This window comes from Coregonus lavaretus (assembly GCF_964263955.1).
Source record: "Coregonus lavaretus genome assembly, chromosome: 14".
NCBI lineage: Eukaryota > Metazoa > Chordata > Actinopteri > Salmoniformes > Salmonidae > Coregonus > Coregonus lavaretus.
Window position 1 is genome coordinate 6,284,121 of NC_140001.1, and position 22,083 is coordinate 6,306,203.

General features: G+C 45.1%; 1 protein-coding gene across 1 annotated transcript in view; it reads left to right on the forward strand.

Annotated features, from left to right (window-relative positions):
- egflam (EGF-like, fibronectin type III and laminin G domains) overlaps positions 1-22,083 on the forward strand; it is a gene marked incomplete at both ends in the record, with an annotated part of 48,230 nt that overhangs the window by 15,143 nt on the left and 11,004 nt on the right. The window contains 10 exons of the mRNA XM_084176226.1: positions 2,578-2,744; positions 7,324-7,439; positions 7,953-8,373; positions 9,525-9,625; positions 10,023-10,123; positions 10,376-10,520; positions 10,851-11,040; positions 12,211-12,336; positions 13,557-13,800; positions 14,006-14,117. Coding sequence (XP_084032352.1) covers positions 2,578-2,744; positions 7,324-7,439; positions 7,953-8,373; positions 9,525-9,625; positions 10,023-10,123; positions 10,376-10,520; positions 10,851-11,040; positions 12,211-12,336; positions 13,557-13,800; positions 14,006-14,117 — 1,723 coding nt within the window. The remainder of the gene's footprint in view (positions 1-2,577; positions 2,745-7,323; positions 7,440-7,952; positions 8,374-9,524; positions 9,626-10,022; positions 10,124-10,375; positions 10,521-10,850; positions 11,041-12,210; positions 12,337-13,556; positions 13,801-14,005; positions 14,118-22,083) is intronic.

The following is a 22,083-nucleotide window of genomic DNA, read 5'->3' on the forward strand; positions in this document are numbered from 1 at the left end:
GGAGGTTGTCAGATGATGCAGATGCTATGCTACAGGACTGTTTTGCTAGCACAGACTGGAATATGTTCCGGGACTCATCCGATGGCATTGAGGAGTATACCACATCAGTCACTGGCTTCATCAATAAGTGCATCGATGACCTTGTCCCCACAGTGACCGTAAGTACATATCCCAACCAGAAGCCATGGATTACAGGCAACAACCGCACTGAGCTAATGGGTAGAGCTGCCGCTTTCAAGGAGCGGGACTCTAACCCGGACACTTATAAGAAATCCCACTATGCCCTCAGACTAATCATCAAACAGGCAAAGCGTAAATACAGGACTAAGATTGAATCCTACTACACCGGCTCTGACGCTTGTCGGATGTGGCAGGGTTTGCAAACTATTGCGGACTACAAAGGGAAGCCAAACCGCGAGCCACCCAGTGACACAAGCCTACCAGACGAGCTAAATGACTTCTATGCGCGAATCGAGACAAGCAACACTGAAGCATGCATGAGAGCACCAGCTGTTACGGCCGACTGTGTGATCATGCTCGCCATAGCCTATGTGAGTAAGACCTTTAAACAAGGTCAACATTCCCAAGGCCGCAGGGCCAGACGGATTACCAGGACGTGTACTCAGAGCATGCGCTGACCAACTGGCAAGTGTCTTCACTGACATTTTCAACCTGTCCCTGGCCAAGTCTGTAATACCAACATGTTTCAAGCAAACCGCCATAGTCCCTGTGCCCAACAACACCAAGGTAACCTGCCTAAATGACTACCGACCCGTAGCACTCACGTCTGTAGTCATGAAGTGCTTTGAAAGGCTGGTCATGGTTCACATCAACACCATCATCCCAGAAACCCTAGACCCACTCCAATTTGCATACCGCCCCAACAGATCCACAGATGACGCAATCTCTAGTGCACTCAACACTGCCCTTTCCCACCTGGACAAAAGGAACACCTATGTGAGAATGCTGTTCATTGACTACAGCTCAGCGTTCAACACCATAGTGCCCTCAAAGCTCATCACTAAGCTAAGGACCCTGGGAATAAACACCTCCCTCTGCAACTGGATCCTGGACTTCCTGACGGGCCGCCCCCAGTTGGTAAGGGTAGGCAACAACACATCTGCCACGCTGATCCTCAAAATGGGGGCCCTTCAGACGTGCGTGCTCAGTCCCCTCCTGTACTTCCTGTTCACCCATGAGAGCGTGGCCAAGCACGACTCCAACACCATCATTAAGTTTGCCGACGACACAACAATGATACAGCCTATAGGGAGGAGGTCAGAGACCTTGAAGTGTGGTACCAGGACAACAACCTCACCCTCAACGTGAGTAAGACAAAGGAGATGATCGTGGACTACAGGAAAAGGAAGGCCGAGCACGCCCCCATTCTCATCGACGGGGCTGTAGTGGAGCAGGTTCAGAGCTTCAAGTTCCTTGGTGTCCACATCACCAACAAACTATCATGGTCCAAACACACCCAAGACAGTCGTGAAGAGGGCATGACAACGCCTATTCCCCCTCAGGAGACTGAAAAGATTTGGCATGGGTCCTCAGATCCTCAAAAAGGTCTACAGCTGCACCATCGAGAGCATCCTGACTGGTTGCATCACTGCCTGGTATGGCAACTGCTCTGCCTCCGTCCGCAAGGCGCTACAGAGGGTAGTGCGTATGGCCCAGTACATCACTGGGGCCAAGCTTCCTGCCATCTAGGACCGCTATACCAGGCGGTGTCAGAGGAAGGCCCTAAAAATTGCCAAAGACTCCAGCCACCCTAGTCATAGACTGTTCTCTCTGTTACCGCACGGCAAGTGGTACGGGAGCGCCAAGTCTAGGTCCAAAAGGCTTCTTAACAGCTTCTACCCCCAAGCCATAAGACTGCTGAACAGCTAATCAAATGGCTACCCGGACTATTTGCATTGACCCCACCCTTTTTTTACACTGCTGCTACTCTCTGTTTATTATCTATGCATAGTCACTTTACCCCTACCTACATGTACATATTACCTCAATTACCTCAACTAACCTGTACCCCCGCACATTGACTTGGTACCGGTACCCCCTGTATATAGCCTCATTATTGTTATTTTATTGTTGCTCTTTTATTTTTTAATTTAGTTTATTTAGTAAATATTTTTCTTAACTCTTATTTTTCTTAAAATTGCATTGTTGGTTAAGGGCTTGTAAGTAAGCATTTCATGTTAAGGTCTACACCTGTTGTATTCGGCGCATGCGACAAATAACATTTGATTTGATTTGATTTGAAGTGTGCAGGACAGGTGTGCAGATCGGGGTGAGAACCCTGTAAGCCAACATGGAAGTTCTGCAGTCAGTGGCCCTCTAGTTAGTAGTTAAGCATGGAGCTGGAGAAACACACCCGTAAACAGGGTGCAGACTAATGCAGACCATGAATTTAGAAAAAATGAAGTTGAACACTACATATTCCTCCCAGTTAAAAAATTAATAAATGCATTATTTAATTATTTCATGAGATATTCTTTTTTTTCCTTCAGTGTTTTATATTATGAATAGTGTTTTAGTCAGTGCACCAGTGTAATGTGAATGGTGTCCTCCATACAGGCCTGAGTTGGACACAGAGTGGACCTACATCAGGGAGCCCATCGAGGCCAACTCCATGGTACTGAAAGGGTTAAGCCCCGACACGGAATTCCAGTTTGTGGTTCGAGCCGCCAACATCCACGGAGTGAGCCCTCCCAGCGCCATCAACAATCCCATCCGCACCCCTGGTATCTACCCCGCCACTGTGTGTGTGTGTGTGTGTGTGTGTGTGTGTGTGTGTGTGTGTGTGTGTGAGGTCTGCATGCATAGAGAGTGTATGTGTTTTCTGTCCATTTCTTTAAGTCCATGGTGATAAAGTGATAGACTTGGACCGGTGCCAGAGAATTGTATTTGTATAATATTTTCCTATTATTATAATGTAAATTACAATTGGTGTGTGTGGTGGGGGAGGGGAGGTTTTGGGCTGATTGATATTGACATGAGAGAGAGAGAGAGAGAGACGCTGTGAAATGGCATCTAATTCCCTACATAGTGTACTACTTTTGACAGATCCTTATTGGCCCTGGTCAAAAGTAGTGCACTATGTAGGGAATACGATGCTATTTAGGAGGCTCCCAGAGATAACCCTGAGGCTCCAGATCAATAATGTCTTTATGGGGGAGAGAGGGGCCATGGTAGACTGGCAGTGTATGGACAAACATTAGCAAGTAAGCTTTAGTCTGGTGTGTGTGTGCGTGTGTGTGTGTGTGTGTGTGTGTGCAAGTATGGAAGTGTGTTTATTTGTTTTATTTATTTGTTTGTTTATTTGTTTATTTGTTTGCACCCACACTGTATTAGGTAAACATAAGGTAATAAATACAGGTAGGAGGTAAGAAGCCCAATACGTAACAAATACAAGTTTAACACTTTACAGAGCAGAGAGAGGTTCCCCATGCCATGTTGTGAGGAGGACTGTGGGGGCTGTTGTCCCGTCAATCCACCTCATAGAGCCATGTGGGTGGGCGGTTGACGCGCCTCGCCATTGGCACGCATGGTGGCAATCACAGGGTTAAACTGGACTGATTGAATGAAGCATCTTAAGTCCTGGTGGTTTGGACAGAGAGGCTGTCCCAACGCACCGCGTCACAAGCCTGCCACCCCCCCTCCCTCCTCTCCCCGCAGGGCGAAAATCGGGTTACGCCCTGGTCTCATCAGACAGGATTAAGAGCGGGAGGATGGGGGGAGGTTTGCCCCCCGCGGGGAAGGGCGGGTTTGTACAGGATTTGACTAGCACCCATATCTCCAAATTAACTCACTGCATGACAAAAAACATGGGGCACGTGAGGGGAGGGGGGCAGGTTGGGGGGGTCTTATTTGTAGAATAAAGAGGGCAGGATCGTTTTAATGCCAATCTTCTTTACCATAACACATTGAGGACTCATTCTGTTTTCACTCTGTTTCAAAACATTTTCGCCTTACTAAACACAACCCGTTTTATTCTGAACCGCTTAACCCACTCCTACATAATGGTCAGTAGTAACCTTACCTCACTCCTACATTATGGTCAGTAGTAACCTTACCCCACTCCTACATTATGGTCCTACATTTTGGTCAATAGTAACCTTACCCCACTCCTACAATATGGTCAGGAGTAACCTTACCCCACTCCTACAATATGGTCAGGAGTAACCTTACCCCACTCCTACGTTATGGTCAATAGTAACCATCACCCACTCCTACAATATGGTCAGTATAACCTTACCCCACCATTACATTATGGTCAGTAGTAACCTTACCCCACTCCTACATTATGGACAGTAGTAACCTTACCCCACTCCTACGTTATGGTCAATAGTAACCATCACCCACTCCTATATTATGGTCAGGAGTAACCTTACCCCACCATTACATTGTGGTCAGTAGTGACCTTACCGCACTCCTACAATATGGTAAGTAGTAAACCTTACCCCACTCCTACATTATGGTCAGGAGTAACCTTACCTCACTCCAATACTATGGTCAGTAGTAACCTTACACCACCATTACATTGTGGTCAATAGTAACCTTACCCCACTCCTACATTATGGTCAATAGTAACCTTATCCCACCATTACATTATGGAAAGTAGTAACCTTACCACACTCCTACATTATGGTCAGGAGTAACCTTACCCCACTCCTACATTATGGACAGTAGTAACCTTACCCCACTCCTACGTTATGGTCAATAGTAACCATCACCCACTCCTACAATATGGTCAGTATAACCATACCCCACCATTACATTATGGTCAGTAGTAACCTTACCCCACTCCTACATTATAGTAAGTAGTAATCTTACCCCACTCCAACATTATGGTCAGTAGTAACCTTACCCCATCATTACATTGTGGTCAATAGTAACCTTACCCCACTCCTACATTATGGTCAATAGTAACCTTATCCCACCATTACATTATGGAAAGTAGTAACCTTACACCACTCCTACATTATAGTATGTCGTAACCTTACCCTACTCCTACAATATGGTCAGTAGTAACCTTAACCCACTCCTACGTTATGGTCAATAGTAACCATCACCCACTCCTACAATATGGTCAGTATAACCTTACCCCACCATTACATTATGGTCAGTAGTAACCTTACCCCACTCCTACATTATAGTAAGTAGTAATCTTACCCCACTCCTACATTATGGTCAGTAGTAACCTTACCCCACCTTTACATTATGGTCAAGAGTAATCTTACCCCACCCCTATATTATGGTCAGGAGTAACCTTACCTCACTCCAATACTATGGTCAGTAGTAACCTTACACCACCATTACATTGTGGTCAATAGTAACCTTACCCCACTCCTACATTATAGTCAATAGTAACCTTATCCCACCATTACATTATGGAAAATAGTAACCTTACCCCACTCCTACATTATGGACAGTAGTAACCTTACCCCACTCCTATGTTATGGTCAATAGTAACCATCACCCACTCCTACAATATGGTCAGTATAACCTTACCCCACCATTACATTATGGTCAGTAATAACCTTACCCCACTCCTACATTATAGTAAGTAGTAATCTTACCCCACTCCTACATTATGGTCAGTAGTAACCTTACCCCATCATTACATTGTGGTCAATAGTAACCTTACCCCACTCCTACATTATGGTCAATAGTAACCTTATCCCACCATTACATTATGGAAAGTAGTAACCTTACCCCACTCCTACATTATAGTAAGTAGTAACCTTACCCTACTCCTACAATATGGTCAGTAGTAACCTTACCCCACTCCTACATTATGGTCAATAGTAACCTTACCCCACTCCTACATTATGGTCAATAGTAACCTTACCCCACTCCTACATTATGTTCAGTAGTAACCTTACCCCACTCCTATATTATGGTCAGGAGTAACCTTACCCCACCATTACATTGTGGTCAGGAGTGACCTTACCCCACTCCTACAATATGGTCAGTATAACCTTACCCCACCATTACATTATGGTCAGTAGTAACCTTAACCCACCTTAACATTATGGTCAAGAGTAATCTTACCCCACCCCTATATTATGGTCAGTAGTAACCTTACACCACCATTACATTGTGGTCAATAGTAACCTTACCCCACTCCTACATTATGGTCAATAGTAACCTTATCCAACCACTACATTCTGGACAGTAATAACCTTACCCCACTCCTACGTTATGGTCAATAGTAACCATCACCCACTCCTACAATATGGTCAGTATAACCTTACCCCACCATTACAATATGGTCAGTAGTAACCTTACCCCACTCCTACATTATAGTAAGTAGTAACTTTACCCCACTCCTACATTATGGTCAGTGGTAACCTTACCCCATCATTACATTATGGTCAGTAGTAACCTTACCCCACTCCTACATTATGGTCAATAGTAACCTTACCCCACTCCTACATTATGGTCAGCAGTAACCTTACCCCACCATTACATTGTGGTCAATAGTAACCTTACCCCACAATTACATTACAGTCAGTAATAACCTTACCCCACTTCTACATTATGGTTAGGAGTAATTATTTTGAGTTTGTTCTGCACACACACACACACACGGACGGGCACACACGCACGGGCACACGCACGGGCACACACGCACGGGCACACGCACGGGCACACACGCACACACAGCATTGTATTTGAAATAAATCATTTAGGTTGGGGATTCCTAAACATCACAGTGTTTTTGTTTCCTACTGTCTGGCCGGACTCAGCCTTGTCTCTGTCTGCACGGTCAGGTTATCTCGAGGACAGGTTCCAGTATGTGGTGAAACAAGCTCTCTACACGGTGACAGGTAGACCTGGGACAATTACTGTATTAGCCTGGTCCCAGATCTGTTTGTGCTATTATGTCAACTCCTTGTCATAACTTTGACACGACGGCACAAACTAACCTGGGATCAGGCTACTACTGTATGTCATCCATCCCTATAAGGGGGATCATTCCACCAACATGTATTAGCTAATCACCATCATCCTCAGCACCATGGGTTCCCTGTGGGTTCCCTGTGGGTTCCCTGTGTGTATGCTGCCCACTGACCAAGTCATCACCATAGAGTTGGATAGAGTACTTGCCACAAAGCCTTTGTTAGCATGACCAGCTATTTCCTAACTCTATGGTCCCCACCTGTCCATCTGTCTTGAGAGTCAGACTAACTGTGACATTGTGACTCACTGTGCTCTTGTTATAGTCCCATGATGTTGATATTGTACTGTACACTGTATCTATTTAATTCCATACAAAATATTGTGAAATATTAAAGGCAGTGTCCATATTCACAGGCACAGCAGAGGTTGGCAGCAGCGGCTATGGCCAGCGCTACATCACAAACGCCAACATCAAAGATGAAGACGGATTTGACATAGATGACTCTGACTACGATGTCTTCATTGAGGAGGTGGGTCATCGTGTACCTCAGGGCTCTGGGGTTAAGTTTTCTCTAGGTACAGATCTAGGATCAGCTTCCCCTCCCCCAATCCTAACCTTAACCATTAGTGGGGGAAATGCAAAACTGACCCAAGATCAGTGTCTAGGGGCAAATTCACCCTAGACCAGTCACAGGGGCCCTAGAAACCCAGGAAATCTGGTCTAACTCACCATATGCCACCCTTCCAATCTTATCCTTATCTCTGTCATATCCCAATCAGGAAGCTATTCTCAGGGCAAATATTTAACAACAGTATGTTCTGGTTTCCTTGGTCAAAAAGCACTTTTAATGCAGATTATCAATTGAGATTGGTTTTTGGTCCAGGAATAGGGTTCATCTGGGTCGAAGAAAGCAGCTCTATAAGTATAACTATACGTTTGGCAACACCGTTTGTTTTTGGCATGAACCCAGTCTGTCCAATAACTAATCCAGCAAACTAAACTAACCTTGGCACCACTCTTACTCCATCTTGCCGTTTCGCAGCTGAAGCCGTTCCCTGCCATTCCCAACGGTGACAACCAGAGATCACAGCTCCGCTCCCGGTCTGGTACGCCATCCTCTCAGCCAGGCGGGAACGTCATCTACAGGATGGGCACGGCCACGCCCAACGCCACCCTCCTCCCCTCCCCCTCCTCTGACCCAGAGCTGGGCTCCCCACTTACCCCCGTCACCCCCGAGCTGGTCACCATCAGCCCCACAACCGACAGGTCTTCCCCTTCCCCCAGCCCCACCACACCCTCGACGCCCCCCATGACCCAGTGGATGGGCCCCGTGCCCAGGCTCTACGACCTAGCCTGTGAGGACACGGTGTGCCCCCCCGACAGCTTCTGCCTCAGTGACTACGATAGCGGAGGCTCCCGTTGCCACTGCAACCTGGGCCGTAGTGGAGACATCTGCTCCTATGGTGAGTCAGGCCAGGTCAGGTCAGGGGGAGTTAACCCTGTGATGAGAGGACTAGGACCTTGGATTAGGACAGGGACAATGCCAGCTTTCTCCTCCTCCTGCTCCTCTTCCACCTCCTCCTCCTGCCCCTCCTTCTCCTCCTCCTCTTCCTCCTGCTCTTAATGCACCTGCTCCACCCCCTCCTGCCCCTCCTTCTCCTCCTCTTCCTGCCCCTCCTCCTCCTCCTCCTCCTCCTCCTTCTCCTCTTCCTGCCCCTCCTCCTCCCTCTCCTCCTCTTCCTGCCCCTCCTTCAACTGCTCCTCCTCCTGCCCCTCCTCCTCCTCGTGTTCCTCCTCCTGCCCCTCCTCCTCCTGCCTCTCCTCCTCCTCATGTTCCTCCTCCTCCTCCTCCTCCTGCCCCTCCTCCTCCTCCTCCTCAGAAATATACTCAAAGCTTATCTCCTGAGTCTTATAAACCCTGACAATCGTTTTCCTGACTTTAATGAGTGTTTTTAACCCCTCTCCTTGTGGGAGAATGGATCAACCCTGTGCAATCGGAGCGTTCTATCCTCTATAATTGGGGGGGGGGGGGGGTACCCCAGAGACAGTGGCTGAGTTTAGGTCTATAGACGTCCTTCTGAAAATGATCTGTGTCCTCTATTTCTCTAAGAACGTCTCTCTAGTAGTGGAGATAGGGTCTGTGGATGGGGTCTCTTGTGTAGGCCTAATTATGTGTCACAAATTGATCATGTGGAGCGCAGGGAGAAGGGAGGGGGGGCAGAGTTTTGAATATGTTTGTGTTTCACCTAAATTCAACTGGGTCATATTCATTACTCACCAAATTTGCCCCTTGTTAAATAAAGGTTTAAAAAAAAAAAAAAATACTCACCAAATGGAAGAAACAAACTAAAACAAGGATGGACTATACCTGAGCTTGTCCAATAACCAACGCTTGTTTTCGCTTTCCGTTGCAAAGCCTTTTGCCACGGTGTGCCCTAATGAATACCATCCTGTCTCCCACCTTGTTTTGCCTTGCGCTCCTACTTTTTTGAGCCCCAGTATTTGAATTCAGTTGAGTGTGTTGCATGCTCACACAACTGTCTGACTCGATCAATGTCATTGTAAAACACAGTGGCAAAAGATTAGTTGGTGTTTCCTCCTCTGTGTTTGCCAGGAGTGACGGTGCAGTTCCCAAGGTTCTATGGGCACTCCCACATGACCTTTGAACCTCTGAAGAACTCTTACCAGACCTTTCAGATGACCCTTGAATTCAAGGTACAGTACTATACCACTGGTTGTGTGTGTGTGTGTGTGTGTGTGTGTGTGTGTGCGTATTTCCATCTGTATCTGTGTGTGTGTGTGTGTATTTCCATCTGTATCTGTGTGTGTGTGTGTGTGTGTGCGTGTGTGTGGTCTGTGCATGTGTGTGTATTTCCATCTGTATCTGTGTGTGTGTGTGTGTGTGCGTGTATGTGTGTGTGTGGTCTGTGCATGTGTGTGTATTTCCATCTGTATCTGTGTGTGTGTGTGTGTGTGTGTATCTGTGTGTGTGTGTGTGTGTATCTGTGTGTGTGTGTGTGTGTATCTGTGTGTGTGTGTGTGTGTGTGTGTGTGTGTGGTCTGTGCATGTGTGTGTATTTCCATCTGTATCTGTGTGTGTGTTGTGTGTTAGGCAGACTTGGAGGATGGCTTGTTGCTGTACTGTGGGGAGAATGAACATGGCCGTGGAGATTTCACCTCTCTGGCTCTTGTACGAGGCAAGCTGCATTACAGGTGTGTGACCAGTGTGGTTGCGACGGGTTTGTCTGGGTGTAGGGTGAGTTTGCCCCTTGATGCTGATCTTGTGTCAGTTTTGCATTTTCCCCACTAATAATTAAGGTTAGGATTGGGGGAGGAGAAGCTGATCCTAGATCTGTACTTAGGGGAAACTTCATCCCAGACTGTGTGACAGAGATTAGGCATGCTGTGATAGGGCCAGTGTGGTTGTGTCGGGGGGTGACAGACAATGTGTTGTGGTTTTTGCAGGTTTAACTGTGGCACGGGGGCAGCTCAGATAGTCAGTGAGACTCGTATGGTGCCAGGACAGTGGCACACGGTCACCGTATTCAGGGACGGCGTGAGTGGCTGGCTGAGAATGGACAACGACACGCCCGTTTCAGGACGCTCACAGGTGAAGGCAGAACACACCAGCAGAGCCAGCAGATTTTAGATTGGGTCGATATTTCACTGAGATGGAAGTGTGATCTATCATAGTCTGTGTCCCAAATGGCACCTGATTCCCTATGTAGTGCACTACTTTTGACCAGATCCCTAAAGTAGTAGACAATATAGGGAATAAGGTGCCATTTGGAATGCATACATCCATGATTGACAGGTGATAATCCCTCTCATTAGAGAGCTTTGGCGCATCACGTTTGCTATTTGGCTTTTTCTGTTTTGCCAGGATTAGTTAGAGATTTGCTTGACTGTAATGGTTTCCCCCTCTCTTTCTTCCTCACAGGGACAGTACACCAAGATCACATTCCGAAGCCCGTTGTACGTGGGAGGGGCGCCCACTGCCTATTGGTTGGTCAGGGCCACAGGGAGCAACCGGGGCTTCCAGGGCTGCATCCAGAGCCTGACCATCAACAACAAGGCCACGGATCTCAGACCCTGGCCCCTAGGCAGCGCACTGAGCGGGGCAGACATCGGTAAGGGAGGGGGTCCGATCCATACACGTCTGGATGTCTAGCTAGCTTATATCTTCTTAATTCCCACTGGTTTCTGATGTTTCTTTATCTTTTTCATTCAAGTCTTAAAATCGTCTACTGCTAGTTTTAGTTCTAGCACTTCTAACAGAATGTCAATTTGTCCAAATACCATGAATAGGCCATGTCTGTGGAATGAATCTGTCCCCAGGTCAGACTTGAGCTGGATTGTTGTCTGGCTTTCTGTAGGTCAACAGTCAGACACCATATCGATTAGTGTATTTATACCGGGTGTGGAGTTGAATGGACAGTCAATGTTGATGAGTGTCGACAGAACGAGGGAGATGCACCGCTGGTTCTCACTCTGTGTCAAAGTGCGGACTCACACTGTAACACCATGTAGGTGAAATCAATGAGGTGATTCGTCCAAAGAAAGATGATATGAAATACACATCCCATCCCATAATGATGATGTGTAGGATAGGGATAGACAGCAGTGAAACACTTTTCTTACGCTTGGCTCTTCCTCTGTGGTAGTGTCATCCACATTCAATCTATTGGCCAAGTCTGGCTGTACAAATACATTTATTTAGAGTTAGGGGGCAGTTAAAGGGATAGTTCATTTAGAGTTAGGGGGCAGTTAAAGAGATAGTTCATTTAGAGTTAGGGGGTAGTTAAAGGGATAGTTCATTTAGAGTTAGGGGGCAGTTAAAGGGATAGTTAATTTAGAGTTAGGGGGCAGTTAAAGGGATAGTTAATTTAGAGTTAGAGAACAGTTAAAGAGATATTTATTTTAGAGTTAGGGGGCAGTTAAAGAGAGTTAATTTAGAATTAGGGGGCTGTTAAAGAGATAGTTCATTTAGAGTTGGGGGCAGTTAAAGAGAGTTCATTTAGAATTAGGGGGCTGTTAAAGAGATAGTTCATTTAGAGTTAGGGGGCAGTTAAAGAGAGTTCATTTAGAGTTAGGGGGCTGTTAAAGAGATAGTTCATCATCATCATAAAACACAAAACACATCATCACAGTTTTAGCTTTGTACTGAAAGTGAAAACTTGACTGCACAATTTATTGGGATTGCATTAACAGTGGACAGTTGTGTTGTTGTTGTTGTTGTTGAGTGAACGGTCGCTTTAAACCCTATAGCTTCTGTGTGTGTCCTCTTCTTTGTTCTCCAGGTGAGTGTAGTGACAGTGTGTGTGAGATGGTGACCTGCGCCAACAGAGGGATCTGCTTTGCCAACCGAGCGGACGGGTACATCTGTCTGTGCCCTCTGGGCTTCAGAGGCACGCTCTGTGAAGAGAGTGAGTCATCTCTCTGTCCTCTAGTCTGCATCACAAATGGCCCATAGGGCTCTGGTCAGAAGTAGTGCACTATGTAGGGAATAGGGTGCTATGTGGGAAGTATCGTACTGTACTTCTCTACAACACTAACTGTATAATGGCAATTGTGAATACATTGTATTGATTGTTTTAGATATCATTGTTTGTCTTTGGATTGACATTGCATAGCCCCTTTTATCAGAGCAGATTTAGCTATAATAATATGGTGTTATTAGAAACAAATTCATTCATCCTCTCAATCCCCCCTCTCTCCCTCATCCCCCTCTCTCTCTCCCTCATCCCCCTCTCTCTCTCCCTCATCCCCCTCTCTCTCCCTCATCCCCTCTCTCTCCCTCATCCCCCTCTCTCTCTCTCCCTCATCCCCCTCTCTCTCTCTCCCTCATCCCCCTCTCTCTCCCTCATCCCCCTCTCTCTCTCCCTCATCCCCCTCTCTCTTTCCCTCATCCCCCTCGCTCTTTCCCTCATCCCCCTCTCTCTCTCCCTCATCCCCCTCTCTCTTTCCCTCATCCCCCTCTCTCTTTCCCTCATCCCCCTCTCTCTCTCCCTCATCCCCCTCTCTCCCTCATCCCCCTCTCTCTCCCTCATCCCCCTCTCTCCCTCATCCCCCTCTCTCTCCCTCATCCCCCTCTCTCCCTCATCCCCCTCTCTCTCCCTCATCCCCCTCTCTCTCTCCCTCATCCCCCTCTCTCTCCCTCATCCCCCCCTTTCTCTCCCCCATCCCCCCCTCTCTCTCCCTCATCCCCCCCTCTCTCTCCCTCATCCCCCCCTCTCTCTCCCTCATCCCCCTCTCTCTCTCCCTCATCCCCCTCTCTCTCTCCCTCATCCCCCTCTCTCTCTCCCTCATCCCCCTCTCTCTCTCCCTCATCCCCCTCTCTCTTTCCCTCATCCCCCTCTCTCGCTCCCTCATCCCCCTCTCTTTCCCTCATCCCTCTGCCCATTAAATCATACTTGTACAGTTGTGACATAAGCCATAGACATGTTTCTTTCTTGTGCTACAGACCCTGCATGCTACTTAGAAAGATCAGCGTTCGATTAGGAAAATTTTTCCAACTCTTCTCCCCCAACTCTATCCCAAACCTGTCCCTCTATCCCAAACCTGTCCCTCTATCTCAAACCTGTCACTCTATCTAAAACCTGTCCCTCTATCTAAAACCTGTCACTCTATCTCAAACCACTGCCAGGTTTCCTGCTGTCTCTGCCGCTCTTCAACGAGACCATGTTTTCGTACGCCAGCGCCCCTTGGCCCCAGTCCCTCCTCAGTTACCTGTCCTTCATGGAGTTTGAGATCACCTTCCAGCCGACCAGTCCTGACGGCACGCTGCTCTACAGCGACGACGCCGGCAGCCGGGACTTCCTGTCTATCAACCTGGTGGAAGGATACGTGGAGTTCCGTTTTGACTGTGGCTCGGGAGGGTCCGTCATTAGGTACAGGCTTCATTGAAAGATCTTTAGAAGATACGACTTTGTTATGACTGTTTTGTAGTGTTTGTAGACTTGTGCTGGCAACTCTTTGTTCATATGTATTGGAAATGGTGACTGTTTGACCCAAGCTTTTCCTGTCTGTGTGTGTCTGTGTCTGTGTGCGTGTGTGTGTGTTTGTCTGTGTGCGTGCGTGCGCATGCATGTGTAGGAGTGAGGAGCAGGTCAGTATAGGCACATGGCATGAGCTGCGGGTCTCTCGTACAGCCAAGAGTGGCATCCTGCAAGTGGACAACCAGAGGCCCATGGAGGGCATAGCTGAGGTACACGACTGGACTAGGATTGGACATTTCCCATAACTTTCCCCAAATTCCCAGGTTTTCCAGAAATCCTGGTTGGAGAATTACAGATGTCCTACCTTTTCTATCCTGATTCTGGGAATTTTATCGATTGGGATTTTGGGGAAAGTTACCAGAAATCTGCCACCCAAGTGCATACTCACCTTTTAGAACAGAATATGAGTTGGCCTACTGTATGTTATCTGGCTATGTGTCATGCTTAGGCTGTTGGCTTGTTCATTTAGTAGACAAGATATGCTTAAGTCCTGTGCCATTATTTTATATTATATGATTTATTATTTATATTATATGATTTATTATTTAATAGTGAGAAGAATATAATTTAACTTAGCTGAATAAAATAGAAAGGGGATATTTTTCCCATTCCGGAACGAGTGTACATATGAAGTGGCTATGTTGAGCGTAAAAGTGATCATTTGAAACAGGTCCTATACACTAGATTTAGAGTTCTTTGGCAACTTTAGTTGTGAATGATACAAACCTTAGAATGTCACAGAAGTCAAAACATATATGGGCTGCATGATGCGACTATAGGCTATTGATGATTTGAGAAAGTAGCAAAAACATTGTTGCCGCCCATAGCATTGAATGGAAGGGAAGCCAGCGAGCATTTGGCCTCCCTTGATAAAGAAATATATAAAATAATAGCCAATCAGTGTTGATCTAAACTGAGCAAGCTAAGCTGTGAATGGTCCTGGCGCACCAAAAAAAGTGTCAAGGGAAGCCAATTTGGATTTGGCTTCAGACCAATCACATCACAAGCCAAACGTCATTATTGACAGAAAAAAAACTTGAATTGTTGCATCTCGTTGTGTTGTTGTCCTCTGGTGGCTAGCTAGCTAAAATCGTCCCTTTCCTAAATTAGTCATGGATGGAGATAGGGATTTGGACTTGTGGTTGTGGTTGTACCTAATTCTCCGTACTGGCCAATGATTATAACGGCGATTCTGATCCAACCATAAATTCATACATTGTGCCCCTGGCCTGAGAGGATGGAAGTTCAACATGTAGCTAGATGTAGTATGCTAATGTTAACTAGCTGGCCTGGCGCATCATTTCCCATGAAAGGAAGTTAAGCTAGCGAGCAGGTATTTTAGCCAGGTAGCCTAGGACAACAGATGTTGCTCTCCGGTTTTGTAATGAAACGAAGGTGTGGTTGAATTTATTCTGCCACTGTGTTTTCTTATTGCCTCGGCCTTTAGGCCTACATATCACAGTGTCAAGGCATATCAACTAACAGGTTATAGAGCAAACAACACAATTATCACAACACATACAGTAGGTTGTAATATGGCATTTTTTTCTGGGTTGGCTTCCCCAGTGATTTTACCCACACACCTACTGGCTATCTGTATGCACTAGAATAGCGAATGGAGGCTGCTTTCCTGCAGGTTCTTTGTTATTTTTTCAATCATGCCAATTAAGCTACTCCGGTTATTTCACTCCATGCATCAACCACTGTTTGAGGAGCATAATGCCTCTCGCTCCGCGACAGGTATTCCGTCCCAAACTCTGTATGCCATTGCCTCTCCAACCCTGTTCCTGCAGCTACCCAGTGCTTAATTTGGCAAACCAAATTCGATGTTTTCACCATTAAACATATTTCATTACACTGTTACACAGCCCCTCTCAATTCGTGCTCGAGAAAGGAATGAAGGAGAGAGAGGAGATGGAAATGCGCAGTGGTGAGATATTCTGTAGCTAAAGGTAATGTGTTAGCCTATTAATTATGGAAATAAAAGAAATGCCCTCTTACTAAGCTATTCAAAATCAAATAGAAATTCACTATAATTGTAGGCTGACTCTGTAAGCTGCACAATCAGTGAACCAAAAACATCGCCTAGGCCTATATGTTCTCTCCCAGACTCATGGATAGAACGTTTGGCGCATAGCATAAGGTAACCAGTCCATCCAGTATGCATAATAATACAGTCCACACTCAAAGGCCATTACTAGAATTTGTTTAATTTTGGAGTATAGGCTAGACCAATCATATACCAAAGACACCTTAAATCAGTGCTTTTTATGTTTTTCTGTCGTGCATAATATTCGGTAGGCTATGTATTGCATAACTGCACAATCATTATAGTTCAGGTTATATTTCAGGCTTGGGCTCATATACAGTGCATTTGGAAAGTATTCAGACCCCTTGACAGTTTCCACATTTTGTTACATACAGCCTTATTCTAAAATGGATTACATTTGTTTTTTTCCCTCATCAATACCCGATAATGACAAAGCAAAAACATGTTTTTAGACATTTTTGCAAATGTATTAAAAATAAAAAAAAGGAAATATCACATTTACATAAGTATTCAGACCCTTTACTCAGTACTTTGTTGAAGCACCATTGGAAGCGATTACAGCCTTGCGTCTTCTTGGGTATGACGCTACAACCTTGGCACACCTGTATTTGGGGAGTTTCTCCCAATCTTTTCTGCAGATCCTCTCAAGCTCTGTCAGGTTGGACGGGGAGCGTCGCTGCACAGCTATTTTCAGGTCTCTCCAGAGATGTTCGATCAGGTTCAAGTCCGGAAACTGGACATTCACTCCTGCGTTGTCTTGGCTGTGTGAGGTCCTGAGCGGCCTGGAACAGGTTTTCATCAAGGATCTCTCTGTACTTTGCTCCGTTCATCTTTGCCTCAATCCTGACTAGTCTCCCAGTCCCTGCCGCTGAAAAACACCCCCACAGTATGATGCTGCCACCACCATGCTTCACCGTAGGATGGTGCCAGGTTTTCTCCAGACGTGACGCTTGGCATTCAGGCCAAAGAGTTCAATCTTGGTTTCATCAGACCAGAGAACCATTTTCTCATATGGTCTGAGAGTCTTTAGGTGCCTTTTGGCAAACTCCAAGTGGGCTGTCATGTGCCTTTTACTGAGGAGTGGCTTCCGTCTGGCCACTCTACGATAAAGGCCTGACTGGTGGAGTGCTGCAGAGATGGTTGTCCTTCTGGAAGGTTCTCCCATCTCCACAGAGGAACTCTGGAGCTCTGTCAAAGTGACCATCGGGTTCTTGGTCACCTCCCTTAACAAAGGCTCTTCTCTACCAATTGCTCAGTTTGGGTGGGCAGCCAGCTCTAGGAAGAGTCTTGGTGGTTCCAAACTTCTTCCATTTTAAGAATGATGGAGGCCACTGTGTTCTTGTGGACCTTAAATGCTGCAGACATTTTTTGGTACCCTTCCCCAGATCTGTGCCTTGACACAATCCTGTCTCTGAGCTCTATAGACAATTCCTTCAACCTCATGACTTGGTTTTTGCTCTGACATTCACTGTCAACTGTGGGACCTTATATAGACAGGTGTGTGCCTTTCCAAATCATGTCCAATCAATTGAATTTACCACAGGTGGACTCCAATCAAGTTGTAGAAACATCTCAAGGACGATCAATGGAAACAGGGAACCTGAGCTCAATATCGAGTCTCAAAGCAAAGGGTCTGAATACATATGTAAATAAGGTATTTCTGTTTTAGATTTTTAATACATTTGCTAAAATTTCTAAAAACCTGTTTTCGCTTTGTCATTACGGGGTATTTTGTGTAGATTAATATTTGTTATTTTTAAAATATATATTTTAGAATAAGGCTGTAACGTAACAACACTTGGAAAAAATCAAGGGCTCTGAATACTTTCCGAATGCACTGTATAGGCCTATGTGTATGCATATGCATGAGCTCTAATATGCATATGATGATAAGTGTTTGATGTGATGATTAGAGGGACAATAGAGCCCTGAGTACCAGGCCATTAGAGACCTGATGGTCGTTAGTGAGTTGGGTTGCACCAATGCATGTCTGGAGTGCATAAAATGAGATTACCGTGACTCAATGGTCACATGGAATTGTCCTGACTCATGACTGCCGGTAATATGGTCACCACAACAGCCCTACACCTGACCAGGTAAAAACTCTAGGGCACAGAGTTTTCCTAGGTCAGGTGGCATGGTCAGGAAAAACTACTGTGACTCTACCCTGTCTCTACAGTGACTCTACACTACTGTGACTCTACTCTACTGTGACTATACTGTGACTATACTCTACTGTGACTACTGTGACTCTACTCTTCTGTGACTCTAATCTACTGTGACTCTACTATATTGTGATTATATTGTGACTCTACTGTGACTCAACTCTACTATGACTCTACTGTCAATGTACTCTACTGTGACTCTACTCTACCGTGACTACTGTGACTCTACTCTACTGTGACTACTGTGACTCTACTCTACTGTGACTCTACTCTACTATGACTTTACTATACTATGACTCTACTCTACTGTATACTATTGTGACTACTCTACTGTGACTCTACCATGACTACTGTGACTCTACTCTATTGTGACTACTGTGACTCTACTTTACTTTACTCTAATGTGAATTCACTTAACTGTGACTCTACTGTTACTCTACTTTACTGTGACTCCACTCTACTGGGACTTTACTGGGACTCTACTTTGACTCTACTCTACTGTGACTTGACTCTGCTGGGACTCTACTATACTGTGATGCTGCTGTGACTCGACTGTGAGTCTACTCTACTGTGATTCTACTATACTGTGAATACTCTACTGTGACTCTACTCTACTGTGAATCTCCTGTGACTGTCCTCTACAGTGACTCGCCTGTGACTCTACTCTACTGTGCCCCTACTCTACTGTGACTCTACTGTGACTCTACTCTACTGTGACAGTACTCTACAGTGACCCTCCTGTGACTCTACTCTAATGTGTCTCTACTCTACTGTGACTCTACTCTACTGTGACACTAGAGTGACTCTACTCTATTACGACTCTACTCTACTGTAACTCTACTGTGACTGTACTGCGACTCTACTCTTCTGTGACTCTACTGTGAGTGTGTTATAATGTGACTGTACTGTGACTCTACTCTACTGTGACTACTCTACTGTGACTCTACTCTATTGTGATTCTACTGTGACTATACTGTTACTGTACTCTACTGTGACTACTGTGACTCTGTGGCTCTACTCTACACGTGGTCCTCTGTAGCTCAGCTGGTAGAGCACGGCGCTTGTAACGCCAAGGTAGTGGGTTCGATCCCCGCGACCACCCATACACAAAAAAAAAATGTATGCACGCATGACTGTAAGTCGCTTTGGATAAAAGCGTCTGCTAAATGGCATATTATATTATTATTATTATTACTCTACTGTGACTCTACTGTGACTACTATGACTCTACTGTGATTCTACTGTGAATCTACTATACTGAGACTCTACCATGACTCTACTCTACTGTGACTCTACTGTGATTATACTATACTGTGACTCTACCATGACTCTACTGTGACTCTACTGTGACTCTATAACTCTACTGTGACTCTACTGTGACTTCTGTCTCTACTCTGGTGTGACTCTACTGTGACTCTATAGACTTCTGATTCTACTCTACTGTGACTCTACTCTAATATGACTCTATTGTAAATCTACTGTGACTCTACTCTACTGTGATTCTACTGCGTCTCTACCGTGACTTTACGGTGACTACTGACTACACTACTTTGACTACTCTAGTGTGACTCTACTCTACTGTGACTCTACTCTAACGTGACTTTACTGTGACTCTACTCTACCTCTACTGTGAATCTATTGTGACTATTCTGTGACTCTACTCTTGTGATTCTACTGTAAATCTATTTTTACTTTACTGTGACTCTACTCTACTATGGCACTACTGTGACTAGTCTACTGTTACTCTACTGTGACTGTACTCCACTGTGACTACGTTGACTCTACTGTGACTTTACTATGACTACTGCGACTCTACTGTGACTCTACTCTACTGTGGCTCTACTCTACTGTGACTATACTCTATTATGACTCTACTGTGACTCTACTCTACTGTGACTCTACTCTACTGTGGCTCTAGTGTACTGTGATTCTACTATGATTCTACTCTACTTCGACTCTACTGTGACTGTACTGTGACTCTACTGTGACTCTATTCTACTGTGCCTCTAGTATGACTCTACTGTGTCTCTACTGTGAATTATGAAAATATAAAAAATGCCAGATTACTATGCTATTCAAAATCAAATAGAAATTCGCTATAATGGTAGGCTGACTCTGTAAGCCGCCCTGAACAATCAGTGAACAAACAACATCGCCTAGGCCTATATGTTCTCTCCCAGACTCATGGATAGAAAGTTTGGAGCATAGCATAAGGTAACCAGTCCATCCATCCAGTATGCATAATAATACAGTCCACACTCAAAGGCCATTACTAGAATTTGTTTAATTTTGGAGTATAGGCTAGACCAATCATGTACCAAAGACATCTTAAATCAGTGCTTTTTATGTTTTTCTGTCGTGCATAATATGCTGTAAGCTATGTATTGCATAACTGCACAATCATTATTTTAGTTCAGTGTTTTCTTTGGGCTTGGGTTCATATACAGTATAGGCCTATTCGTATGCATAAGCTCTAATATGCATATGAGTGTTTTGAATTAATTATCACCTTAGAGTGCGCTGTCCATTTCATTATATTAGGCTTTGAAACAACATCCACAATGACCATGTTTTCCGCTCAGTTTCAACCTGTTGTTTAACTTCTTTCTTCTAATTGATCAATCACAGTGATGTGAGTTTTAAAAGCATGAGACTGTTTTGATGATAAGTGTTTGTTCGATTGCATTTGTATTGATGTCAAAGTGGTTAGAGGGACAATAGAGGCCTGAGTACCAGGCCATTAGTGACCTGATGGTCGTTTGTGAGTTGGGTTGCATCAATGCATGTCCAGAGTGCATAAAAGGAGATTACCGTGACTCAATGGTCACGTGGAATTTTACTGCGGTCATGACTCATGACTGTCGGTAATATGGTCACCACAACAGCCCTACACCTGACCAGGTAAAAACTCTAGGGCACAGAGTTTTCCTAGGTCAGGTGGCATGGTCAGGAAAAACTACTGTGACTCTACCTTGTCTCTACAGTGACTCTACACTACTGTGACTCTACTCTACTGTGACTATACTGTGACTATACTCTACTGTGACTCTACTCTTCTGTGCCCCTACTCTACTGTGACTCTACTGTGACTCTACTCCACTGTGACACGAGTGACTCTACTCTACTACGACTCTACTGTGACTCTACTCTATTGTGACAGTACTCTACAGTGACCCTCCTGTGACTCTACTCTAATGTGTCATTACTCTACTGTGACTCTACTCTACTGTGACACTAGAGTGACTCTACTCTATTACGACTCTACTCTACTGTAACTCTACTGTGACTGTACTGCGACTCTACTCTACTGCGACTCTACTCTTCTGTGACTCTACTGTGAGTTTGTTATAATTTATTTATAATGTGACTGTACTGTGACTATACTCTACTGTGACTACTCTACTGTGACTCTACTCTATTGTGATTCTACTGTGACTATACTGTTACTGTACTCTACTGTGACTACTGTGACTCTGTGGCTCTACTCTACTGTGACTCTACTGTGACTACTCTACTGTGACTCTACTGTGACTCTACTGTGACTTCTGTCTACTCTGGTGTGACTCTACTGTGACTCTATAGACTTCTGATTCTACTCTACTGTGACTCTACTCTAATATGACTATTGTAAATCTACTGTGACTCTACTCTACTGTGATTCTACTGCGTCTCTACCGTGACTTTACTGTGACTCTACTGACTACACTACTTTGACTACTCTAGTTTGACTCTACTCTACTGTGACTCTACTCTAACATGACTTTACTGTGACTCTACTCTACCTCTACTGTGAATCTATTGTGACTACCCTGTGACTCTACTCTTGTGATTCTACTGTAAATCTATTTTTACTTTACTGTAACTCTACTCTACTATGGCACTACTGTGACTAGTCTACTGTTACTCTACTGTGACTGTACTCTACTGTGACTACTTTGACTCTACTGTGACTTTACTATG